At 42.7% G+C, this 19804-nt stretch overlaps 2 protein-coding genes across 2 annotated transcripts in view; one reads left to right on the plus strand and one right to left on the minus strand.

Annotated features, from left to right (window-relative positions):
- The window catches only part of WIF1 (WNT inhibitory factor 1), a 38905-nt gene extending 27966 nt beyond the window's left edge, over positions 1 to 10939 (minus strand). Inside the window, exon 1 of the mRNA XM_009634301.2 lies at positions 10796 to 10939. Within this exon, the coding sequence (XP_009632596.2) occupies positions 10796 to 10939 (144 nt within the window). The remainder of the gene's footprint in view (positions 1 to 10795) is intronic.
- Positions 10940 to 12204: 1265 nt separating this feature from the next.
- The window catches only part of LEMD3 (LEM domain containing 3), a 77863-nt gene continuing 70263 nt past the window's right edge, over positions 12205 to 19804 (plus strand). The window contains exon 1 of the mRNA XM_035889927.1: positions 12205 to 12339. Within this exon, the coding sequence (XP_035745820.1) occupies positions 12205 to 12339 (135 nt within the window). The remainder of the gene's footprint in view (positions 12340 to 19804) is intronic.

Below are 19804 nucleotides of genomic sequence, written 5' to 3' on the forward strand. Positions count from 1 at the left end.
AAGCTAAATCTTAGAGGAACGGTGTTATCAGAGGTGATGGAGGAAATGGGGTTTGAGATAAGTTGTTGATTGTTGAGAATTGCACACTCTGCATGCACAGAAGACTTTTTGGTTTTGGCTTGACTTCAGGAAGCACCCAAAGAAGAACATGCTTTACTTTTGTGTAAAAAGACTTTGTTTGAGACCCTCAGAACCTGAGGCAGGGGCTCCTGCAGACCTTGTGTGAGCAGTCTGGGGACTCGATGCCTTCAGGCAGCAGGTAGCCCCACGCAGCTGCCCTTTAACAGTTCCCCATGTGGGTAAAGCCCTCAGCAAAAGGAGGAAATTTTGTTTTAGGCAAATAATTCCATGGTCAGGATTAAGTTTTATGGACTTTAAATGGCCGTTTTCTATAAATCAGAGGAATTTAAAAGGTTATAAAAATAACGAAGCCCTCTAACAAGTATTGTAGCAAACATCTGTCGGCAGTTTGGTTTTAAATGATACACACTTAAAATTCCTACAGAACTCCACTCCTCAGTACAAGATCTACTGCATTAGAGTTTGCTTATCACTCAGATGCCATGTTACGCCTACCCTGGTTTTGTTTCAAATTTAATTAAAGCACTCACAGGATCGTGCTTTACGTTTTCTTCATTTTCACATGAAAGATGTAGGATTAGAAGTAATGGTAGTACCTGAAAGCGAAGCAGAGTAGCTTAAACTGTTGTATGTCACAGCTCAATAACCTAATGAAATCTGCAGCCTTTCTAACAAAGAAAAGGGAATGTGTGTTAGCCTTCCAAGTAGATGTAAGAAATTAACTGTATTTTCTTCTCATTACTTTAAAGAAATCAGTGCTGAATGTTCTGTTACCAATTAAATGACAAATATACCCTAACACCAATTTTCTACATTTAAAGAAAGAAACTCATCAAAAAAGTTCCTTTTCATCCCAGATCCATGGCTATTTCTAGCTATGCATAGACTAGAAGATTCTAGCATGCATTATCCAGAGCAGATGCTCATAGCTGCATATGCCATAAATAAAATCACAACGTGAGGCAATGTATGTGTTTGTTAGGTGTTTACAGCATGGACCGTTGCTTCTCCAAGATATTAACTGCATTAGGTCAGAGATGTTGGTCCATCTATGTTCCAGGATGAAGCATGAAGCAAAATTAGATGAATTTCAACAAAGAGGGGAGGCCGTCGCTGTACCACACATACCAGGCTATGGAAGGAGTCTGGCCAGAGTATGAGTATGTGTGTCAGCAGCACATTTTATTACTGCGGTGCAGTCTAGACACTGCTGTAATGAACAACACCGTGATGCCTCCGTAGACAAGCAGATAATAAACTGTCTGCCTACAAGGTTTTATTTTTCTGCTAGGGAAGGCAGCTTTGCCTTACCTGTGAATTGGTCCTGTCACAGAGTGGGTAAACCATTTTTTTGCACCTCAGCATGACACTCAGAGAGGCTTGCCATCAGCCTCACGAGGTAGTCCCAAAGTAGGAGGCACGCTTAACAATATGAAAGGATACAGAAACACACTCCGAGAAAACCACTTTACACAGTAGACAGGAAAACCAGCCCGTTTTCCATTACCGGCTGCTAAGGGTATGGGAGTGAACCAAAGCAGCAGGATTAAAAAAATCAGGGGTGCACACAAAAGGAAAAATAGAGATATTTTGGTGTTTTTAAAAAAGAAGGGCCCAAACTAGAATTCAGTGAAATGGGCAAACTCAAAGGAAAACACATTACATGACAGTGTTAATTACACAATGCTGTGCTGAAATGCACACAGCTCTGCAGAGCCTGGTTTATGCCTGCTTTCTTCACGTTAAGAAAACTGTGGCAGGCTGAAGAAAATCCATGCATGAGGAGGATGACGCTTTTAACAACAGAGTGAATCCCTGCATGCAACTTTCAACAATAACCACTTGCGGTTTTAATGGTTTTAGAAGAAGAATGGTACAAAAACTCTCCAATTTTGTCAATGGGAGATGACTAACCGGTGCTTAATGTCTCCTGTGGCATGTGGCTGTGGATGGCAGATCAGATTGTCCAACAGAATGATTTAGAAAGCTGGAAAAGAGAAATTTCTTGGTTGCTATCAAAAGGAGCCCCAGATTTTGAAAGCTGAGACTGCAGGCTTCCAAGAATGCTTTGCACAGGAGAGATGGACAGAAATCTTTGCAGAATACATTAGCCTTTCCTCCAAGTAATAAGAAAGAAATTCCTGTAAAGATAAGTAATAGAAAGAAATCACTGTCAAGAAGCTTGGTGAGGCCACAAAGTAATAGATTTAGATTACATTTAGCAATTGAGTTTCTGGCAGTTGTCTGCTCCTTGGGAGACAGGGGAAACGGTGGCTACTTGGTCATTTTGAGCTGGTATTTTCTCTCACCAGACCTCGAGCTCTGGAAGTGCTCTAGCATTTGAAGAGGTCATCTGAAACCAACCCGGGACTGGAAGCTGAAGGGTTTGGCAGAAAGAGTGGGGTTCAAGAAGGACACCAGTGAAAAAGAAAAATCCAAGTACACCCGCAGAGTGTTAACTTTGAAACTCATCCTCATGCGCAGGAAAAGCAGGCTGCCTGAAACAGAGGGCCAAATCAGTGTCTATTGCACATTCCTGTCCATGAAAATATTATTTTGGTTTAGGTCAGAGTCAATCCCTTGACACAGTAGGTAACTGCAGTGGGGATGGCGGGGTCGTTCCATAAGGCTAAAGCCTTGGAAAGCAGCATAGGAGCAAACAGATCCACAGCAATTTCCAGGTAAGTACAAGTATGCCGATACAAGGGCATGTGGCATGCAGGATTTCTTAAAAAACAGTCACAATAAATTTGCAGCTCCCCGTTGAGGAAAACCTTGGAGTTTCTCACTCCTTCTCTACCTTGCTTTATTCGGAAACAAAAGAGAAAGCAAGAGAGCACAACTCCCCATATTTAGACATTTTCTTGTTTAACAGATTTTCTGTAATGTATTTTATTACTGCTTCACTAGAGTTACTTTTGAGAAAATCAAGCCACAAGGAGACAAACTCATTAGGGTTTTGATAAATATGCACAGTTAATTACATCTGGAAAATCTCTAGCAAGGAATGATATTTCTCAGCGCGAATCAGGCTGGAATGTATACGTGGTGCACAAGTTTCCTTTCAATTGTTTTCATCTATGTCTTACAGATGAGCATCAGATAACTCTGCTTTGGGGAAGGGGAGAGAAGCAAGCGACACACCAAAAAGAGAAACAGCATTAAGGGTTCAGATTTTAAAAAGTAAAAGATGGACAAGCCTTCATTATCTTCAAATATTTAATGAAACTTATTTTTCTGGTATCCTGAGAACTGGTAAAAGCTGTTCTCCTGAAAAGTTATGTCTTGTTCCGGCACAGCAAGGGCTAATCCATTCTTTTGTCACTCAGCAAAAGATCAGTGCTCTCTCCAGGGGAGATTCCATGATCAGGGATGTCCAAAATGCCAGTTTCCTAAGTCTAATAAAAAAGGGGAAAATTATCACTGGTCCTTAGATAAAGAACCTAAAATACTGTCTCATTGGGTTGGTTCCTAACAAAACAATGCTGTACAGGTCTGCTGCTGGCACCTGCAACACATCTATGCGGCTCTATCTACATTGAAAATAAACTGTGAGGTTATTTTCTTCCCCTCACAGCTTGAAAAACAAGTGAAAACTTGGGCTGGCTGGTCCTGGGAGTGCATCTTTACATAGATTACAGACTGTTTGCAGTTTCAGGCTCTGGATAGATTTATTTATAATTAATAAATAAGCCTGAAAATTCTTTCCAGAGAATGTCAAAGAATTTCAATAAAACCTTTACAATTAGGAAAATGATTGCACTACGAAGTATTTAGACTAATTGTGGTGGAGATCTGAGCAGACACTCCATTTAATTAAACAGAGTATTTTTAAAAGCAAATGTAAACCTTAGAGATGGTGGCTCATCTAATGTGATGAGAGAAAGTTCACAGCTGATGAATAAGCTAATCCACCTCCTGCATGGTAGTAAACATGGATAATGCACACAGATTCAGTTTGGCCATGCTTCAAACTTCCAACCCTTTATTCTTAAGCCTCACAGGACAGCTTTGAAGTTGAGGATAAAGCTCCTCTAGCACACCATTACCAAAGAACAACCTTCTGATTATGATCTCATGAAAGTGTAATCAATAACTTACACAAGTTAAAAGCGCGGCAAACAGCAAAGGTCACATAATTGGGCCTTTATTGAGTCCATGTGTTTCACTCGTGGCTTTAACTGGCACTCCTGTATAATAAATATCTCTCCCCAAGATGTAAGCAATGAACTTTTTCAAAAGTTATGAAATCTCACAGCAGCTTCTGTCAGACCAGAGTCCTTCTAGGATCTTAAAGGGGAGGATGCTCTCCCTTTAGTACACCCAAATGACAGAAGGTTTGCAGCACTTCTGAGTGAGAGTTTCTTTACTGCTCAGTAGATAATGGCCTTTAGCCTTGTATTCCAAGCAAACAAGCATTTAAAAGTTATGGTGAAAAGGTTTTGAAAAAAATTCAACTCTTTCCTGACTGGTTGTTAGAAAGACTTCCTTAACACTGCTCTCTTAACATCTGCTGCGTGGATTTTAAATGCCTTTTTTTGTGAATATCCAGAAATTTTGGTTTTGTTTTACAGGCTGCCACTGACCAAAGCTAATTCTAGAGGCTACCATGAAGGATGAACTAAATTCGTTATTTAAATAGAATGTTTGATCAGTGTATCTGAAAAGGAACTTGCATGTTTGCTGCTGTACCTGAAATCATACTGATTTGTCTACTGAGACAAGACCTGAATATGTGGACATATATTACTGTAATATTTCCATGTACCACACAGGCCTCCATATAGTTATGTCCTCCATAACTATGATTTAATCAAAGCAAGATGGATTTATCTTCATAATAAAGCTGGGAAGTATTGCCTTATCCACAGTTTCTGAGGAGAAACTGAACAGTTTCTACAAACTTTTCTGTCTTTCAGGCTGTTTCCATCGGCAGGGTCTGCACAGCTTCATCCCTGGGTTACAGTACCAGTCTCACAGGGTCCAGTCTTTTGAGTTAAGGTCCAGAATGGTCCCACATATTTTTCTGGCATTTAAATGAAGTATCTTCTTCAAAGCCAGATCATCCTCGACTTTGCATACACTCAGAGGAGACCAGCACTTGCAGAAGAAAATTCAGCCCAGCCAGAGTCTGATTTACCCGCTGTCTTGAACTGCCTTTCTCTTCTCTCCCTGCGTAGGCATCTTCACCTGGCCTCACTCCGCTGACTTTCTCTGAGTGGGTTCGCTGGCAAGAAAGGTTAAAAGTTTTCTGCAGGTGAACTTGGTGAAGGACAAAAGTAGCATTCTGATACAGGTAGTGCTGGCATGACCAGGGCAATCCTCCGTTTGAGGATGATGAAAGAAATTAGGAAGAGTTATGACAGTCTGGGTAAAGTTGAGCTTCCAGACAAACCCTTTAAACACACTTGCAGGAATAAGTCCTACTCAGGAAGGTATGAAGTTTATTTTGTGAAAGCTACATCCTTCTGGGGTTTTTTTGGGGGTTTTTTGGGGTTTTTTTACTCTGGATAATGTGACCTATCATCTGTCAATATAAATCCCAACAGGGACAGCCAGCAGCTGGCAGTTCACTAGAAGAATGTTTTGCAGGGACCCTAACCTCATTTGTATTAGAGAAAATGCCAGTGGGACAGTTCAGCTTCAGACACGAATGTGTGGACCTCCCCAAGCCCAAATTTACCTCTGATGAAAAACGAGTGGGAGTCTGATGACAGCAGAAGTCAATACTCTGCTCTGAAATAACTCCCCCCATTTGGGATTACAGTGTTTTGCTGAGATCAAGAGCTGCAATTTATTCCTTGATGCACAGCCACGATGAATCTGGTCTGCCCTTGCAGACCAAGGCCAAATTGTCCTTTTTGTCCCTCAATATGTCCCAGATGTGCTGACAATCTGTAACTTCTGCTGGAGTCAAAGGCTGCTGGAGATTCTCCAAATCCCCCAAACCAGCCTTTATTGACTAAATGAAGCAAGTAGCTCTGGGCTGAGTGTGGTCCACAGTACTTTCAGAAAGATAGACTGGAGGAGAACAATGCCCCGCACTGTAAACCTTGCTGGGCTGTCAGGTCTGCTCCCTGCATCACTACAGGGCACAGAAATGCAGTGCTTGGCACAGCAGCCCGTCGGTCAAACCCTGCCTGTCACCTGTAGTGGGACGCGCTTTGATACCAGTCAGCTGGGTCAGGGTCAATTTTGTTTGGTTCTGCTTGAATTTCTGCCGGTTAGAAGAGGCTTGGTGTTCAGGAGTTTTTTCTCCGTTTTGATCTGATTTGCCACATTTTCTGTAGCTCGCAGTGCTGGGACTGCACCAGGGCAGCTCCAGGCCGCCTAAGACTGGGCTGTCGCAGTCCTACCCTCTTCAGACATGGTCGTGTGGCGAGCTAGCCAAGACAGCAGATCAAGTTAAAAATTAATCACTTCTTTCTGTCAGGCTAGTTTTCAGCCAGAGCAGCTCCCTGAGCAGCCACATCAGCACTGGCACAAGAAAGAGAATGGAAATGTGTGACCAGAGATAGGAAAGAAGATGGGACGGTGTCAGCTGCTAGCTCGGCTGAAGTTGGTCTGGAATGGCACTGGCCATCCTGGAATGGCTGTTCCCGTGCCGTTGGGCAGACGTCAACTTCTCTTACCACGCTCTGTAATTTCATTATCCTGGAGCGAGGAAGGATCTAAACTGACAATCATCAGCAAGATGACAGTTCCTCCAATGCACTACTAAAACCAACAGAACCTGAACCCAAATAGGGCATGTGCGTTTCTGATGGCCAGAGCCGTCATGTGGACATAAGGCTTTTTATCTCTGAGAAAAATGACAAATCCAACCACATGATTCCACCCTCGGAAATATGATCTCGCAATTGTTCATTATGGGAAATAATTCAGTACAGCATTATTCACTGGTCTTCCCTGATTTTTGACTGTTTAACTGGATACCGTAAGAATAATTCAAGTTGACTCATGTTTGTCATGTTTTTAAGCTTGGGGCTGTTCGTATTATAACAGGTTTCTTTGGAGCCACACGGGATTACGAATACGTTTCTGAAACGTGATCAAAGAGCTGTACCCTTTATATGGCATATGGCACACCTCTCAGGAAAAGTGAGACACACCAAGCGCCGCCTGTCCAACTGCGGCATGCCACTTAGGTGTGCTGTGCAGCTGAACCAAGGACAGCTGGCCTTGCCACATCTTAGGAAAACGTCATACAGAGAGCTGCAGGAGGGACTGGACAAGGATGCTGCACCAGGAGGCTTTTGTGTTCATACCAGCCATACATATAGTTTGCCAGTGAGGAAACCCACGGGTCAGGGTATGACCTGTCTCAGCTAGGGATGATGCTGTTCTGGTGCAAAGGTGAGGCCCGTGCTCCGCTGCTTTTGCGCACGAGATGCTTGGGCAAACCAGACTGGAACATGTGGACTCCTGAATCAAGGGAGCCTGACGCTCCTCCAAGAGCCTTTTTCGCTACGGTGGTGCACACAGCATATGGGCTCCCTCATGTGGATCTCCACAAGATGTACCAGAGACGGACCATGCAAGTACAGCTCGGGAGCACTGCAGCTGAAGAAGACACGGCACAACCTGCCCTCTCCAACTCTGCTGGGAAGAGGGACTCTCCCACAGGGAAGGAGAGTCCATCTCTGCTCCACTCAGAGTGAAGAGACACACTGCTGTCTAGGCAATGGGATTAAGTTTACACAACATGCAAACTATTTTTAAACTTTTAAAAACTCTGAGGAAGAAACTGGTTTCTTTTCCTAATCCTTTCTACCTTTCAATCTCTTTTATTTTTTTTAAGGAAACAGAGGAAATGCTATACAAAACCCACTTGTGTTAATAAAAGAGAGTTTCAAGAAGTCTTACGGTATCCAGTTAAACAGTCAAAAATCAGGAAATACCAGTGAATAAAGCTGTATGTACAGACTTAACTCTGTCTCTGTTTTTACACGACATTAAAACCTCATTAAGTACATAAGCCCATACTAATTCTTATCTATGAGACATAACATCATGCAGCTTCTTCTGTAACTGTGAATCTTACACAACCAAAGAACTGGTGGTGGAGTCCTGCAGGTTTCCTCAGAGTGAACGGCTGTTGGAAACGCTGAGTAGCCTTTAAAAATCTGGCCCATTAAGTCAACTGGACACATGAATATGCAGATACACCGCACACCGCAAAATTGCAAGGTGTGCAGTACAGGACATGCAGAGGTCCAGGGAAAATAGGGTTTCACATGAAGGCCAATTACCTTAATGTAATAGTTTGTTGCTGTAACCTTTCAATTGTATTTAACAAACCAAGATGCATATGAATTAGGGGTGGAAGAAACTGGAATGCCACAACTTGCTGACCATAAGATTCATTAGAAATGGTTCTTGCGGAAATGTGTATGGAAAAAACTCTCAAGGCCAAACCACACTGGTCATATGCAAATACCCACATATGTTTTCAAATGCGGATTTTTGAAGTAGTAGAAATCTGTTTTCAGAAAAGTTTTGATTTATCTGTAGGCCATTAACACACTGCTGAAGGACAACAGGTGAACAATGCACCTGAGTTAGAAGGTCCATTTTCCATGATACATGGACAGGTATGTTTAGTTAATGGTTGAGTTTTCAACATGCACGTCATACAAATTTTAATCCAAGGCTTTTTGCTTTTTCAAAGAAACGTCTTCAAGTATTTTCTATGCATAGAGAGTGGTCAGTAGCTAATCTCATGCTTGCCAGAAATATAACTTAGACTTTACCACAGGAACTAATTTAAGTATACCATTACTAAATCTGGCTTACCTGGAAGTCTATAATCAGAGATAAAAAGCAAGCTTCACCTAAACATCTCTGCTGCTTGATTATCACCAGAGTAGATGCTTATGCATTTAATAAGTAAGCTGTCCTGTGAATGCGGATGGGGTAGCAAAACCAGATTTGTTGTCAAGGCATAATAATAATGTGTGAAATAGTGTTGCAAACTCTCACAGTTGAGTATCAATTCAAGAAATTCTACTCACGTTGTAAGGAAAGCTCCAGCCCTCCCTTCTGTGTCTCACCACACTTCAGGAAGCCCCTGTGGACTGGCTGCTTCCTCCACCTTCCCCTCTCCTGGATGGAATAACCAGGGACAGCCTGAGGAGGGGACTGGCACAGCTGTCCCCTCAGGGCAGAGAGGGTTAGTTTGGGGCTCCTCTTCTGATTCGATGGGGAGTGCTTATAAAGGAATCAGAGAGGGAAGGATCTCACACCACCACTTCCACAGAAGGGCAATGGCCATCCCTTTCTTTCCATCTCTCACAAAACTGGCTTTCTGCTTCCCACTCTTCAGGAGACCTCTGGCCTGGGGAAGGGGAGAAATCCTGAAGAACCTGGGTACGCTCCATCACCTGCTCTAAACCAGGAAAGGAAAGACCTTATAGCAGTTACCTCAATCCATGCAAACAGGGACAAGAAACACATATAAACCTAGAGACAGAAGTTTCTGTTGGAGTTGTTGGGGTTGGGGAGAGGTGGAGAAACAGAGATTTCATGAGAACTCGCAGAGGCTGCAAGCTCTGTACCTCCAGGTAACCATTCCAACTGCCAGCAAACTTTCAAATCCCTCATCCTGTTAAATACTTCCCCATCAATTTAATTGAATGAACTTACAATGCTTGACTCTATTTTACAGGATGAGAAAATCCTACTTTTGGATGAATAAAGGTCTTACATAAATAAGTTAAATACTTAGGAATGTTTAAAATCCTGCAATTCTACTGTTAGGTTTCAATTAATTGCTGTCTGAACAAATCATAGTTAACAGTGGCATCGTGGCACCAACTATATAAATTACGAAGTTTACTTGACTGCAAGTGTTTGGCAGGACAATTTAAAAGGGTCCATCAACTAAACAGGATATTCACACTGATACAATTCAAATGTGAACTCCATTAGTGGGCAGGATAAGGTGCAGACTTTGTCCCATCAAAGGAAAGCTACTGTTATGTCAAGTAAAAACGTGGAACCCAAGTGGTTCTTGATGTGATGAAGGCCTCTGTCTGTAAGGGACAGTATAAGCTTCTCCACCCTGTACCTAATACCAACATGTCACAGCTCTGACTGCAGGGGAGCAACGTTGTGGGCCACAAGCTTTCAGCTACACACACTCTTTTGCCAATATAGAAATCTGATCACGCCTACGCAATCGGAATACATGTTCCTGTGCAAAACTGGAAGGAAGGAGACAAAAAACGCCCAACATAAACCAAAAAAAAAAAAAATCAGCCAAGGTAATGTTCAATGTGCCCTGCTAGCAAATTATTTCCCAAGTCTTAATATGGCTATGCATTTCATCTGTTGCTTGATTACAGACCCGGGCAATTGTATTTTGCCTGTCCTTCCTCTCCGGCAGATGCCAGTGTGCTCTGCTGTGCAACCCGCCGGTTCTCCCTGAAGGTCCCTGCGTGAAACACTGCAGGCTCGTACCTGCTTGCAGCTATTTGATGTATCTGTGGTTTCACAAGGGAAAAAGAAATTTGTTTCAGCCTAGTCACTCAGATGGACTCTGTTTCAACAGTTCAGTTTATTTCCCAGAACCTCTGCAAGAAAGAGAACTGACTAAGGCTCAACTTTGGAAAAATGAAAGCAGTGTTTACTGCAATTTAAAAGGAACAGGCTGAAGTTGGTACTTGTACTACTCACTGAAGGTGTTTGGTGGACTTGATTTATTTGCCTATACGTTTTTTAGTCTCAGATTCCCATTGACTATATCAATATTCACACATTTGCAAGTCGAGAGCGCGTAGAAAACATTGCAGGGAGACCCCATCTTCCCCTGCTCATCAAGAAGTTGTGAGTTCTCCATGTCTTCCTTGTTCCTCATGTTCTCAGAAAAAAAACAGGTTCATAATCGCAGTATTGAAAGCTCTGAACTTGTTCTCTGATGGTTGGGATGGTCCAAGAGCTTGCCCTCGCCTCCTCTAGCTCCACTGCTCTCGCTACTGATTTCTGTGCTTCAGCGCTCAGAGCTGGTGACAGGTCTTCTCATTAGTGGGCTGCTGTTTGGGGAGTTTGTTTTCCCTGGTGATGGGCCAAAACCTGAGGCTTGGGAGATTGCCAGGTTTGATGTCAGGCATATTTATTTCCTTTAGGATCGGCTGGGTTTAGCTAGCTATTTATCCAGGCTAAGGGGCAACTTCAGAGGATTTGTGGGACCAGCTCTGAAAGCAGTGTTTGGTCTCCAAGTTATTTATTGAAGTATTTGGCAGTGATGGCAGCAAGTGCTGAAGCAGCTGGAAAGTAATTGCCCACTTTTCCTTGTATGGCCAAACAAGCTGTATTCCACCAGTTGGTTGGAAAACAAAGCAAACTTTCATACTAGATGCAAAAAAATCCAGGGGTTTTCTTCTTGTTTGGCTGAAAGAAGTCCACCCCAAATTTCTGTAAGCCTTTACTAAGGCATTTCTATTCCATATGTGCCTCTTCTCCAAGTCAGACAGACTTGTCAGGTAACTCCTCCTCAGCATTTTTGTGCAGGTAAGTGGTCTTCTGAGTGGACTATGAATCCACATACTATGGTGGATTTCAGGTATCATACCTGGATAAAGTCTTCTCAGTGCCTCTGTACAACGGTATCACTGTGTTTGCTTTATTTATGTTATTTTTTCTGAGGCAGATCTCAGTTTGCTGCTTCACTGTGATTGTACAAGCCAGCCTCAGTTTTGTGTCCCTGTCTGGCCCATTTGGTGTTAATGGCTGGCTTGGGGGATGAGAGGAAAGCAGTGAATTTTGTTTATCTTGACTTTAGTAAGGCTTTCAGCACTGTCTCCCCAAACATCCCCACAGAAGAAGTGAGGAAGTGGAACTTACCTAAGTGAGGTGGACTGCTGCACTGCTGGGCTCAGTGGGTTGTGATCAGCAGCACCAAGTCCAGCTGGAGGCCAGTCACCTCATGTGTACCTCAGGGGCTGATACTAGGTCTCATACTGTTTAACATCTTCATTAAAGACCTGGGTGTTGTGACAGGTGGTGCACCCTCAGCAAGTTTTCAGATAACACAAGACTGGGAGGAGTGGCGGATACACCAGAAGGTCATGTTGCCATCCAGAGGGACCTCACAGGTTGGAGGAACGGGTTGATGGGAATCTCATGAAGTTCAGCAAGGGGAAGTGCAAAGTCCTGCACCTGGTGGGGAACAACCTCACGCACCAGTATATGCTGGGGGCTGACCAGCTGGAAAGCAGCTTTGCAAAGAAGTACCTGGCTGTCCGGGTGGGCACCAAGGTGACCCCAAGGCAGCAACGTGCCCTTGTGGCAAAGGTGGCCAACAGGCTCCTGGGCTGCATCAGGCAGAGCATGGCCAGCAGGTCCAGGGAGCTGATCCTTCCCCTCTGCTCAGCCCTGGTGAGACACAGCTGGAGTTCTGGGCCCAGTCCTGGGCTCCCCAGTGCAAGAGAGACATGGACATACTGAAGAGAGTCCAGGGAAGGGGCATGAAGGGATGGGAACATGCCTCACAGGAGTTTGAGGACATATCTGGTTTTCCCTATTTAGCTCTTTCTCCTATGAAGTATGTGTAAGAAAAGAGACAACTCCTCTGCAGGTTCTTCTACAGGCTGACAGGTCTCATTAGAGACTGGGAGGACCAGCAATGCAGGCAGGGACCCTGTAGGACTGTCAGCTCACACACATCATCTGCCAGGGTGCCACCCAAGGGGAAAACACATCTGACCTCAATGCACGCACATCCATTGAGCAGGACTTCTGTTACTTTATACAACTGACAGCTCAAAGCGTCACAGACAGCCCAGGTGCTTTCTGTACATGGATCTCAACTTTGTTTTGTATAAGTAGAGCCAGCCTTTCATTACATTATTACATACTTTATTACATATATTTTATTACAATCACTGTTTATTATGACTACGATTTCAAAACATCAGTCTCCACAAACCAAACAGAAGGGAAAAATGCAAAGTTAGCTGGGCATTCAACAACTTGTCCAAAATTTGATTGATTTTGTGTTTCTTCCATTTACGATTTTCAGAAAAAGCCATTTATGTAACAGAAAATACCAATAAAACTATCTTCTACTTTTACTGAAACATACACCTGCAGCATCTACATTTCTATCATCTACAATCTACTACATTTTAAACATATAATTCACTGCAAATAACACTGTGCATTTTCTTATGGAAAGACTTAAGTATTGCAATGCAACTGTCCGTTCTTTGCTGCGCATTTTGAGTGACTGCCATTTCCACCATGTCTGGGCTACTGTCTGGTGCAGTGAAGAGTTTGGCCACAAACAAACTGTTAAAAAGCAAACAAGCAAACAAAAAAGCCCCAGAAAAAAAAAAAAAAAAAAAAAAAACCAACACAAAAATCCAACATGGTTGAACAGCAGAACAAAAGAGACTAATAGAAATAAAGTAGTGTCTTTCAAAAGGTGGAATTTGTATACAAAAAGGAAAATAAGAACAAACCCTGGCAAGCCAAGTGTAAAGCCACAAGAAGGTAAAACAAAAAAGCTTTTGAGATGCATTTTCTTGAAAGCTTTAAAAATACCAATCGGGAACTCATTGCTCTGAGGTATACTAAAAATTCTGCTCAACATGATGCAAATACCTACTGCATATCATTGTTTTGAAAGCTCTGGGTCACACCATGTTCCTTACATATGTGCATGCCCTAGGACGAGTGTGGTTTCTTACATTTGTTTTATATGTACACAATTCACTTGGATAGAAGCAAGTCACTCATACGTGTAGCTACCCAAAAAAATCCTCTTTGGAAAGCCTGATACCAACAGGAGAAGTTAAATACATTAAAAATTCTTCCAGTTAGTTCTCATTATGGTTTGTTCTTACGTTTTACTCCATGGCATTACTTGCAATGGCATTAACTTCAGACCACTAAGAACATACTTGGGAAACTGTCTGTAAAAAAGAGGTGACGTTGACAGAACACACTTTCACTTCCACAAAGAAGAGGAAAACAACGCCGCCTGGATTTTATATTTCAGAAAAACTGTTAGTAACATGGGAGAGAAAGCTGTGCGTTTTCACAAAATGTAGTCTTGAAGCTTGGGGTGTCCTGTTAGTTCAGTGCTTGTCAACAGTAACATTGTACAATGCAGCTACTACTGTAAAAGCAGTGAAAATATTTTATCACTTAAGCTTTTTTGTTTAAAATGTATTAGAATATTTATAGAAAGGATGAAAATCTTGAAGAACAGTTTATTTAACACAGCTTTACACTGCTGTGTAAAAAGAATAATTGTGTAGTTTACACATACACCATGTAAATTACTATGGAAACCAGATGTAGCTTACACTACAAGGTGCCTTGTAACTCATCTCTGCTGAGCAATAAATCCCCCCCCTTTTCTTCTTGGCAGAACTTTGAGAAACTTTACTGCTGTTTTCTATCAGCAGATACAACAGATGGCTGGCACATGCCTGCTTTACTAAGAAAGTGGGATCTCTACAGCATTACTTTGATCCCTGGTGGCATGTCTACAACACTGAGACGCAAAATACCACAGCTGAGCAGAATCTAAATATTAAAGGTTTGGAGCCGTGCTCTCGATATGAGAACCCCCTATCTAAAAATCATGCTCACAGTATGTAAATATCTTCACATTCCACATGGAAATTTTGGTACAGAGGTCAGAAAACAAAGTATTTCCTCTGTTTGGTGACATGAAACCGCAGTGAAGGTACTACTGTAAATATCAAGAGTGCGAGTTTATGTGATTGCCTTGACCAAACTTCCAGAACAGCCATACTTTTATTGGGGGGAAAACAAAAAAACCACCTAAATTGTGCGTATGAGACATTTTTTAAAGCGGAAAAGTATCACTGTAATCATGGGGTACGAATAAGATATTTACAAATAGCTCAGTAGTTTCTTTGAAGAAAAGTTTCATCTGAAGAATTACATGTTCTGAAATTCACTGGGTTTTGTGTTCTTTCAGTTTATCAGGGAAATAGTGATGTTTGAATGGAGCGCCCCATTGCATCAATAATGCCTTAAAATTGGTAGTCTGTTAGCTTTCCTCTGGGCAAGGGAACAAAAATTCTCCTGGCACAGATGCATATTCCATTTTATCTTCATGGTCAGGCTACGGCTCAGCAATATAAGGTAATTCCAGAGAAATCAGTTGAGCTCTTTGGAGTTCATGGTGTCATTGTTGAGGCCAGAACTAGCCTCCAGGACCTGTAATTATATACCATGCCTAAGCACCACTTTACAATATACAAACAACGCTAGAAAACGCACTGATGACATATATCCCCTCTTCTTAAGAGGTGGGCAACTTTTTGCTTTATTCAAGGTCATCAATAACTCTTTGATCAGAAGTAACCCAGCCTTCCCAGCAGGGACAGATCCAATCGCCTCCTTTAAGAACCCTGAGGACTACATGCTGGGATGTCCCCTTATCTCCTGACACTTGTGCCCAGAAGCACTCCCAGACCAAAGACCTTTCCCCAGCACTTGATCCCCTTGCACACATGTGTGCATCGCCTGTCACAGGGCAGAAACACTACTGCCGTATGACAAAATGGCCTGCATCCAGCAGCACAAGGCTGGATGTATCTTTAGCATGTAATCTACATGTAATACCCATGCACTGCAAGATATGTACATGCATCTTCCCATTGCATGGGCCACATCCCATGCATGCACCAGCACAGGACTGAGCATTCAGATGTCACAGCATGGGTACGCATTCAGCCCTGCAACAGGAGAGGAGCCATGGGGGACTCAGGACGGTTGGGAGTAGGAAGCAAGCTGCTACAGTAATTCATCTGACCCCAAATGCAGGCGCAGGTTGTGGACCAGACTGATTGTTAATATGGATCAGACCAGAGACTGCTACAGAACAAAAATTCCAGCTTGCTTTTTGGTTTCTTTTTTTTGCCTCCCATCTATTAAATCAACCCAGCTGCTGCTCTGTCACTGAGCCCTTGCTTCCTGTGCACTGATCAACCTTGTCTTTTATACGGTTCTCTCCCACCCATACTCACTCATACATGATCTTAATTTTATTGCTGTCAGAAGTTTCACTGAAAGTTAAGCATGCACGTTGGGTTTTGTGGATTCAGAGCTTAAATACCTGTCCTAATTTCCTAAATGCTGTAGAGATGACGTTATCACTGCAATCTTTGGTACCTTCCACTGGTGGACATGGTGAAACACGCCACAGCGTTAGTTAGCGTAATAGGGTCTATTCCTCTCTCGCTGTGAAGTCTTTAAGTGCAATCTTCCCCAGAGGACAAGGCCCCCAAAAGTCATTATTCTTTCTTTTGCAAAAACCATACAGAGTAAGAGCAAGAAGCACAGCAGTGAGCTCTAGTGGTTACACGGATGCCTACTGTATGCTACATATTACCACTGATTTTTGCTTTTTTAAACCTTTCAAACCAAGGAGCAATCTTTGTAACTACCAATTTAGTCAGATTACATTTTTTCCAAAGTGAACATAGCATCTGCAATCTTACATTCAAATTCATAGGTAAAAAAAATAAAGTGCTTAAAACCCTAACAATCCCATTCTGCAGTACTCTAGGCTTCCTGTATTGCCTGGCTCACCCTGACTTCACCAGAAAAAGGCATTCAGCACCTTCCAACCCTTAAATTTTAGGTTTCCCCTAATATTTCCTAATAATTAATTAGAAGTAATGGACTAAGGACTAAAGGCAACTAATGATTTTGTTTGGTTAATGTTTCCTAGTGAAAATGGCTTTAATTGTTTGTTTACCATACAAATTCTTTTCCACATCAAAATGGATCCAGGGCACAGAGGCCACTGTATTAGAAACGTGACATCCAAATGTAGTGGGTTTTTACCACTTCAGTTTATACAGAATACAGGTACAACCTAATACTTAAAATCTTCCTTTCGACAGACATTTTTGAACTAGAATATGGACATATGCAGCAGCGCAGGACTGAGAAGTATTGTCACTCCCTGGGTTGGATTATTTATTCACCCACCACTTGGATCATTATTTATCCCAGGAGCAGGTAGATGGCATCTACCCACGGGATATTTATACCCACTTACCACAGGTGTAAACAGGGGTGCAAGGTGCGCATCAGGAGAGACTTAGCCCTACCCTGCTGGAGATCCCAGCTGTGGTGGGTTGACCTTGGCTGGCTGCCAGGCACCCACCCAGCTGCTCTCTCACTCCCCTGTCTTGTTGGTATCAGGGCTAGCAAGCATGTAATGACATAGACAGGATCTCCTGTACCTACTCGGGAGAAGTCTCATATCTATAGACTCAAAAAGGGTCTACCTACTGCTAGAAGCTGTGGCATATACTACTGACAGCCCCCAAAACCTTGGAGCCCTAGAGAAACTTCTTCAAATCTCAAGTGGGATACCAGGTTAAGAGGCGTATAAGGCACAAGATACAAGACTCGCAGAAGAAATTATTTTAATTTTACCAAACAGAAGACAACTGTATGCTAGTTAACAGTTGTTTTACAGAAAGCAGTCTAGTGCTTCAATATTTTTAATGCCTTTCTTCTTTCAAAGAGTACTAGTTTCCATTTCTTTTCCTTCTTCATTTCTTGCCCCTCTTCTCCCTTTCCTCTCCTGTCCTCCTCATCTCCTTCTCTCTTCTCCTCTCCTCTCCTCCCTTCCCCTTCCCACTTCCCCTTAGGAAATTCCCAGAAAAAAGTATTCTGCCAGAATAAAGGTAGCAAGTATTTAGTACTTTCCTGGACATGCCAATGGAAACTTCTAAGAACACATACACTTAAAAACATAACAGAACACTGAAAAAACCTGCTAAAATTTACTCATTTCTTCCCCTCATAAAATACCGGAAATTCTGGAGAAACTGTGTTCTTTTGCCACACATAACTTTTATCCTACTTCTCTTTGCAACACTGCCATGGGCAATGATGTTGTTGCCCTACGGGCTACAGAAGAAATACTCATGTGTTTTCCTGCCCCTTCTCATCAGGTAAAGGGCTGGGTGGCATAGGGACAGTAAGCGCCCTGGCTTCCACAGAGGATGACAAGAACTGTGAGTAACAGGCAGCTGTACTCAAGCACCTCTAAGGGATGCGAAACCCAACAGGACTGTTTATGATACCAAAAAGGAGACATTTTCTCTAGGATGCTAAGTAAGTATGTCCATTCTTCCTGCAACTCCTAAAACAGTCGGGGGTTGAAACTCCTTCCTATGCTTAGGCTGCCGGTTGAAATCCCGCTCTTCGTCTGCAGACCTGTGTAAGTATCTAAATACCCACAGCCATTAAGACCAGAGTGCCAATGTTTATGTTGACTGCACACACAGATGAACTTGTAAGGAGTAGCGAGATGGGATTATAAAATCTCCAAATGCAGAGCCTCTCAGTTTTAACGCTTGTTTGACCCACAAATAGCTGGAAGTTAACACACCATTCTAGGAACAGAGTAGTGCAACGATGTTACTTTCACCATTTAGGTATTTCACCCACTAATTACGTTTTGTCTAACAGGAATTCAGTAATTCAGCAAGGAGGAGGAGGAGGAATAATGGGTTAAACAACTTGGCTGCTGCTCAGAAGGGATTTCATCCTGCAAGTTGCATCAAGGGGAACACTTGTCTGTGCGGTCTTTAAGCCTGTGACTCTTCTCACCGAAATCAGTGTTACAATCATCTTTTCCTAATGAGCTGCCTGTAGGCAGCAAAGGAGGGAGAGGAGAGCACAAGAAAGAAGGACAAGAGAAGAAGGGCAGGATTCCACCTAACATCTCAATCCTCCTTTCCAAAAATGAGATAGGTTTATCATGGACAGCAGCTGAAGCTCGCGGAGAAACGGAGCAGGAAATACAGTCCCCAAACACACTAATTATTTCTAGGTATGTAAATGCCAGCCCTTGGCGTACAAAGTTGTTTTCTCTGTAAAGCTGGACTGGACCGCCAAAGACCTTGAGCAAGTCACTTAGCCTTTGTGAGTAAGTTTTGTCTCTCCACATTCCCCTCCCTCTCTAGAGGAGGTGAAGCATTTCCTAAACTCAAAGGCTTTGTGAAGAAACCAAAAATTACAAGGGCTTCAGACAACACCTCAAAGCCAAACAAGTCCTGTAGTTAGAGTATTTTTAAACACCCCAAACCACAACCAAATCTGTGAAGCTGCAATTAGCCAAATTATACAACCAATTATCACTGAATATTTGAAGGTAAATATTGCTTCATCTTTACCGAGCGCTTTGTTGTACAAAGTCGATGTTCAGCATTGTAAAAATGAATGAATTTTACCCATCATTTTTACGTTACAACGATTTTTTTCCCCGTGTCCATGATAAAGTACGCTAATGTGTTTCAGCTTTATGCAAATTTAACATATGCTGTCTGTGTCAAATCACGCATAAGTCTCTGCGTGAAAATACGTCAGGCGTTCTTATCTGTCTGACTAAAGAATCCAAAGGGATGCAATACTCTGCGGATTTAGGCAGGTTTGCAATTAAACTCGGCAAAATTAAGTCTCCAGAAGAGATTTGTTGCTTACCAGAACTACACATCAAAGCCTGCACATTTAGCCATCAGAGATCAACCAACAGCCTGCGGTATACGCCCGCAAGCTAAGGAAAGCTGAAAAACTGCATCCACGTAACCAGCGTCAGGTAAAATGATCTTAAAACTAAAGGCGGCCGGTGCCTTCCTCTTCAGCTCGGGCTGCCCGCTCCCTCCCCACCGGCCGGCCGGCCGCTCCGCGGCCGAGACACCCGGCTCTCCCACGC

The sequence above is a fragment of the Egretta garzetta genome, unplaced genomic scaffold, assembly GCF_000687185.1.
Source record: "Egretta garzetta isolate BGI_Z169 unplaced genomic scaffold, ASM68718v1 scaffold792, whole genome shotgun sequence".
NCBI classification, from domain to species: domain Eukaryota; kingdom Metazoa; phylum Chordata; class Aves; order Pelecaniformes; family Ardeidae; genus Egretta; species Egretta garzetta.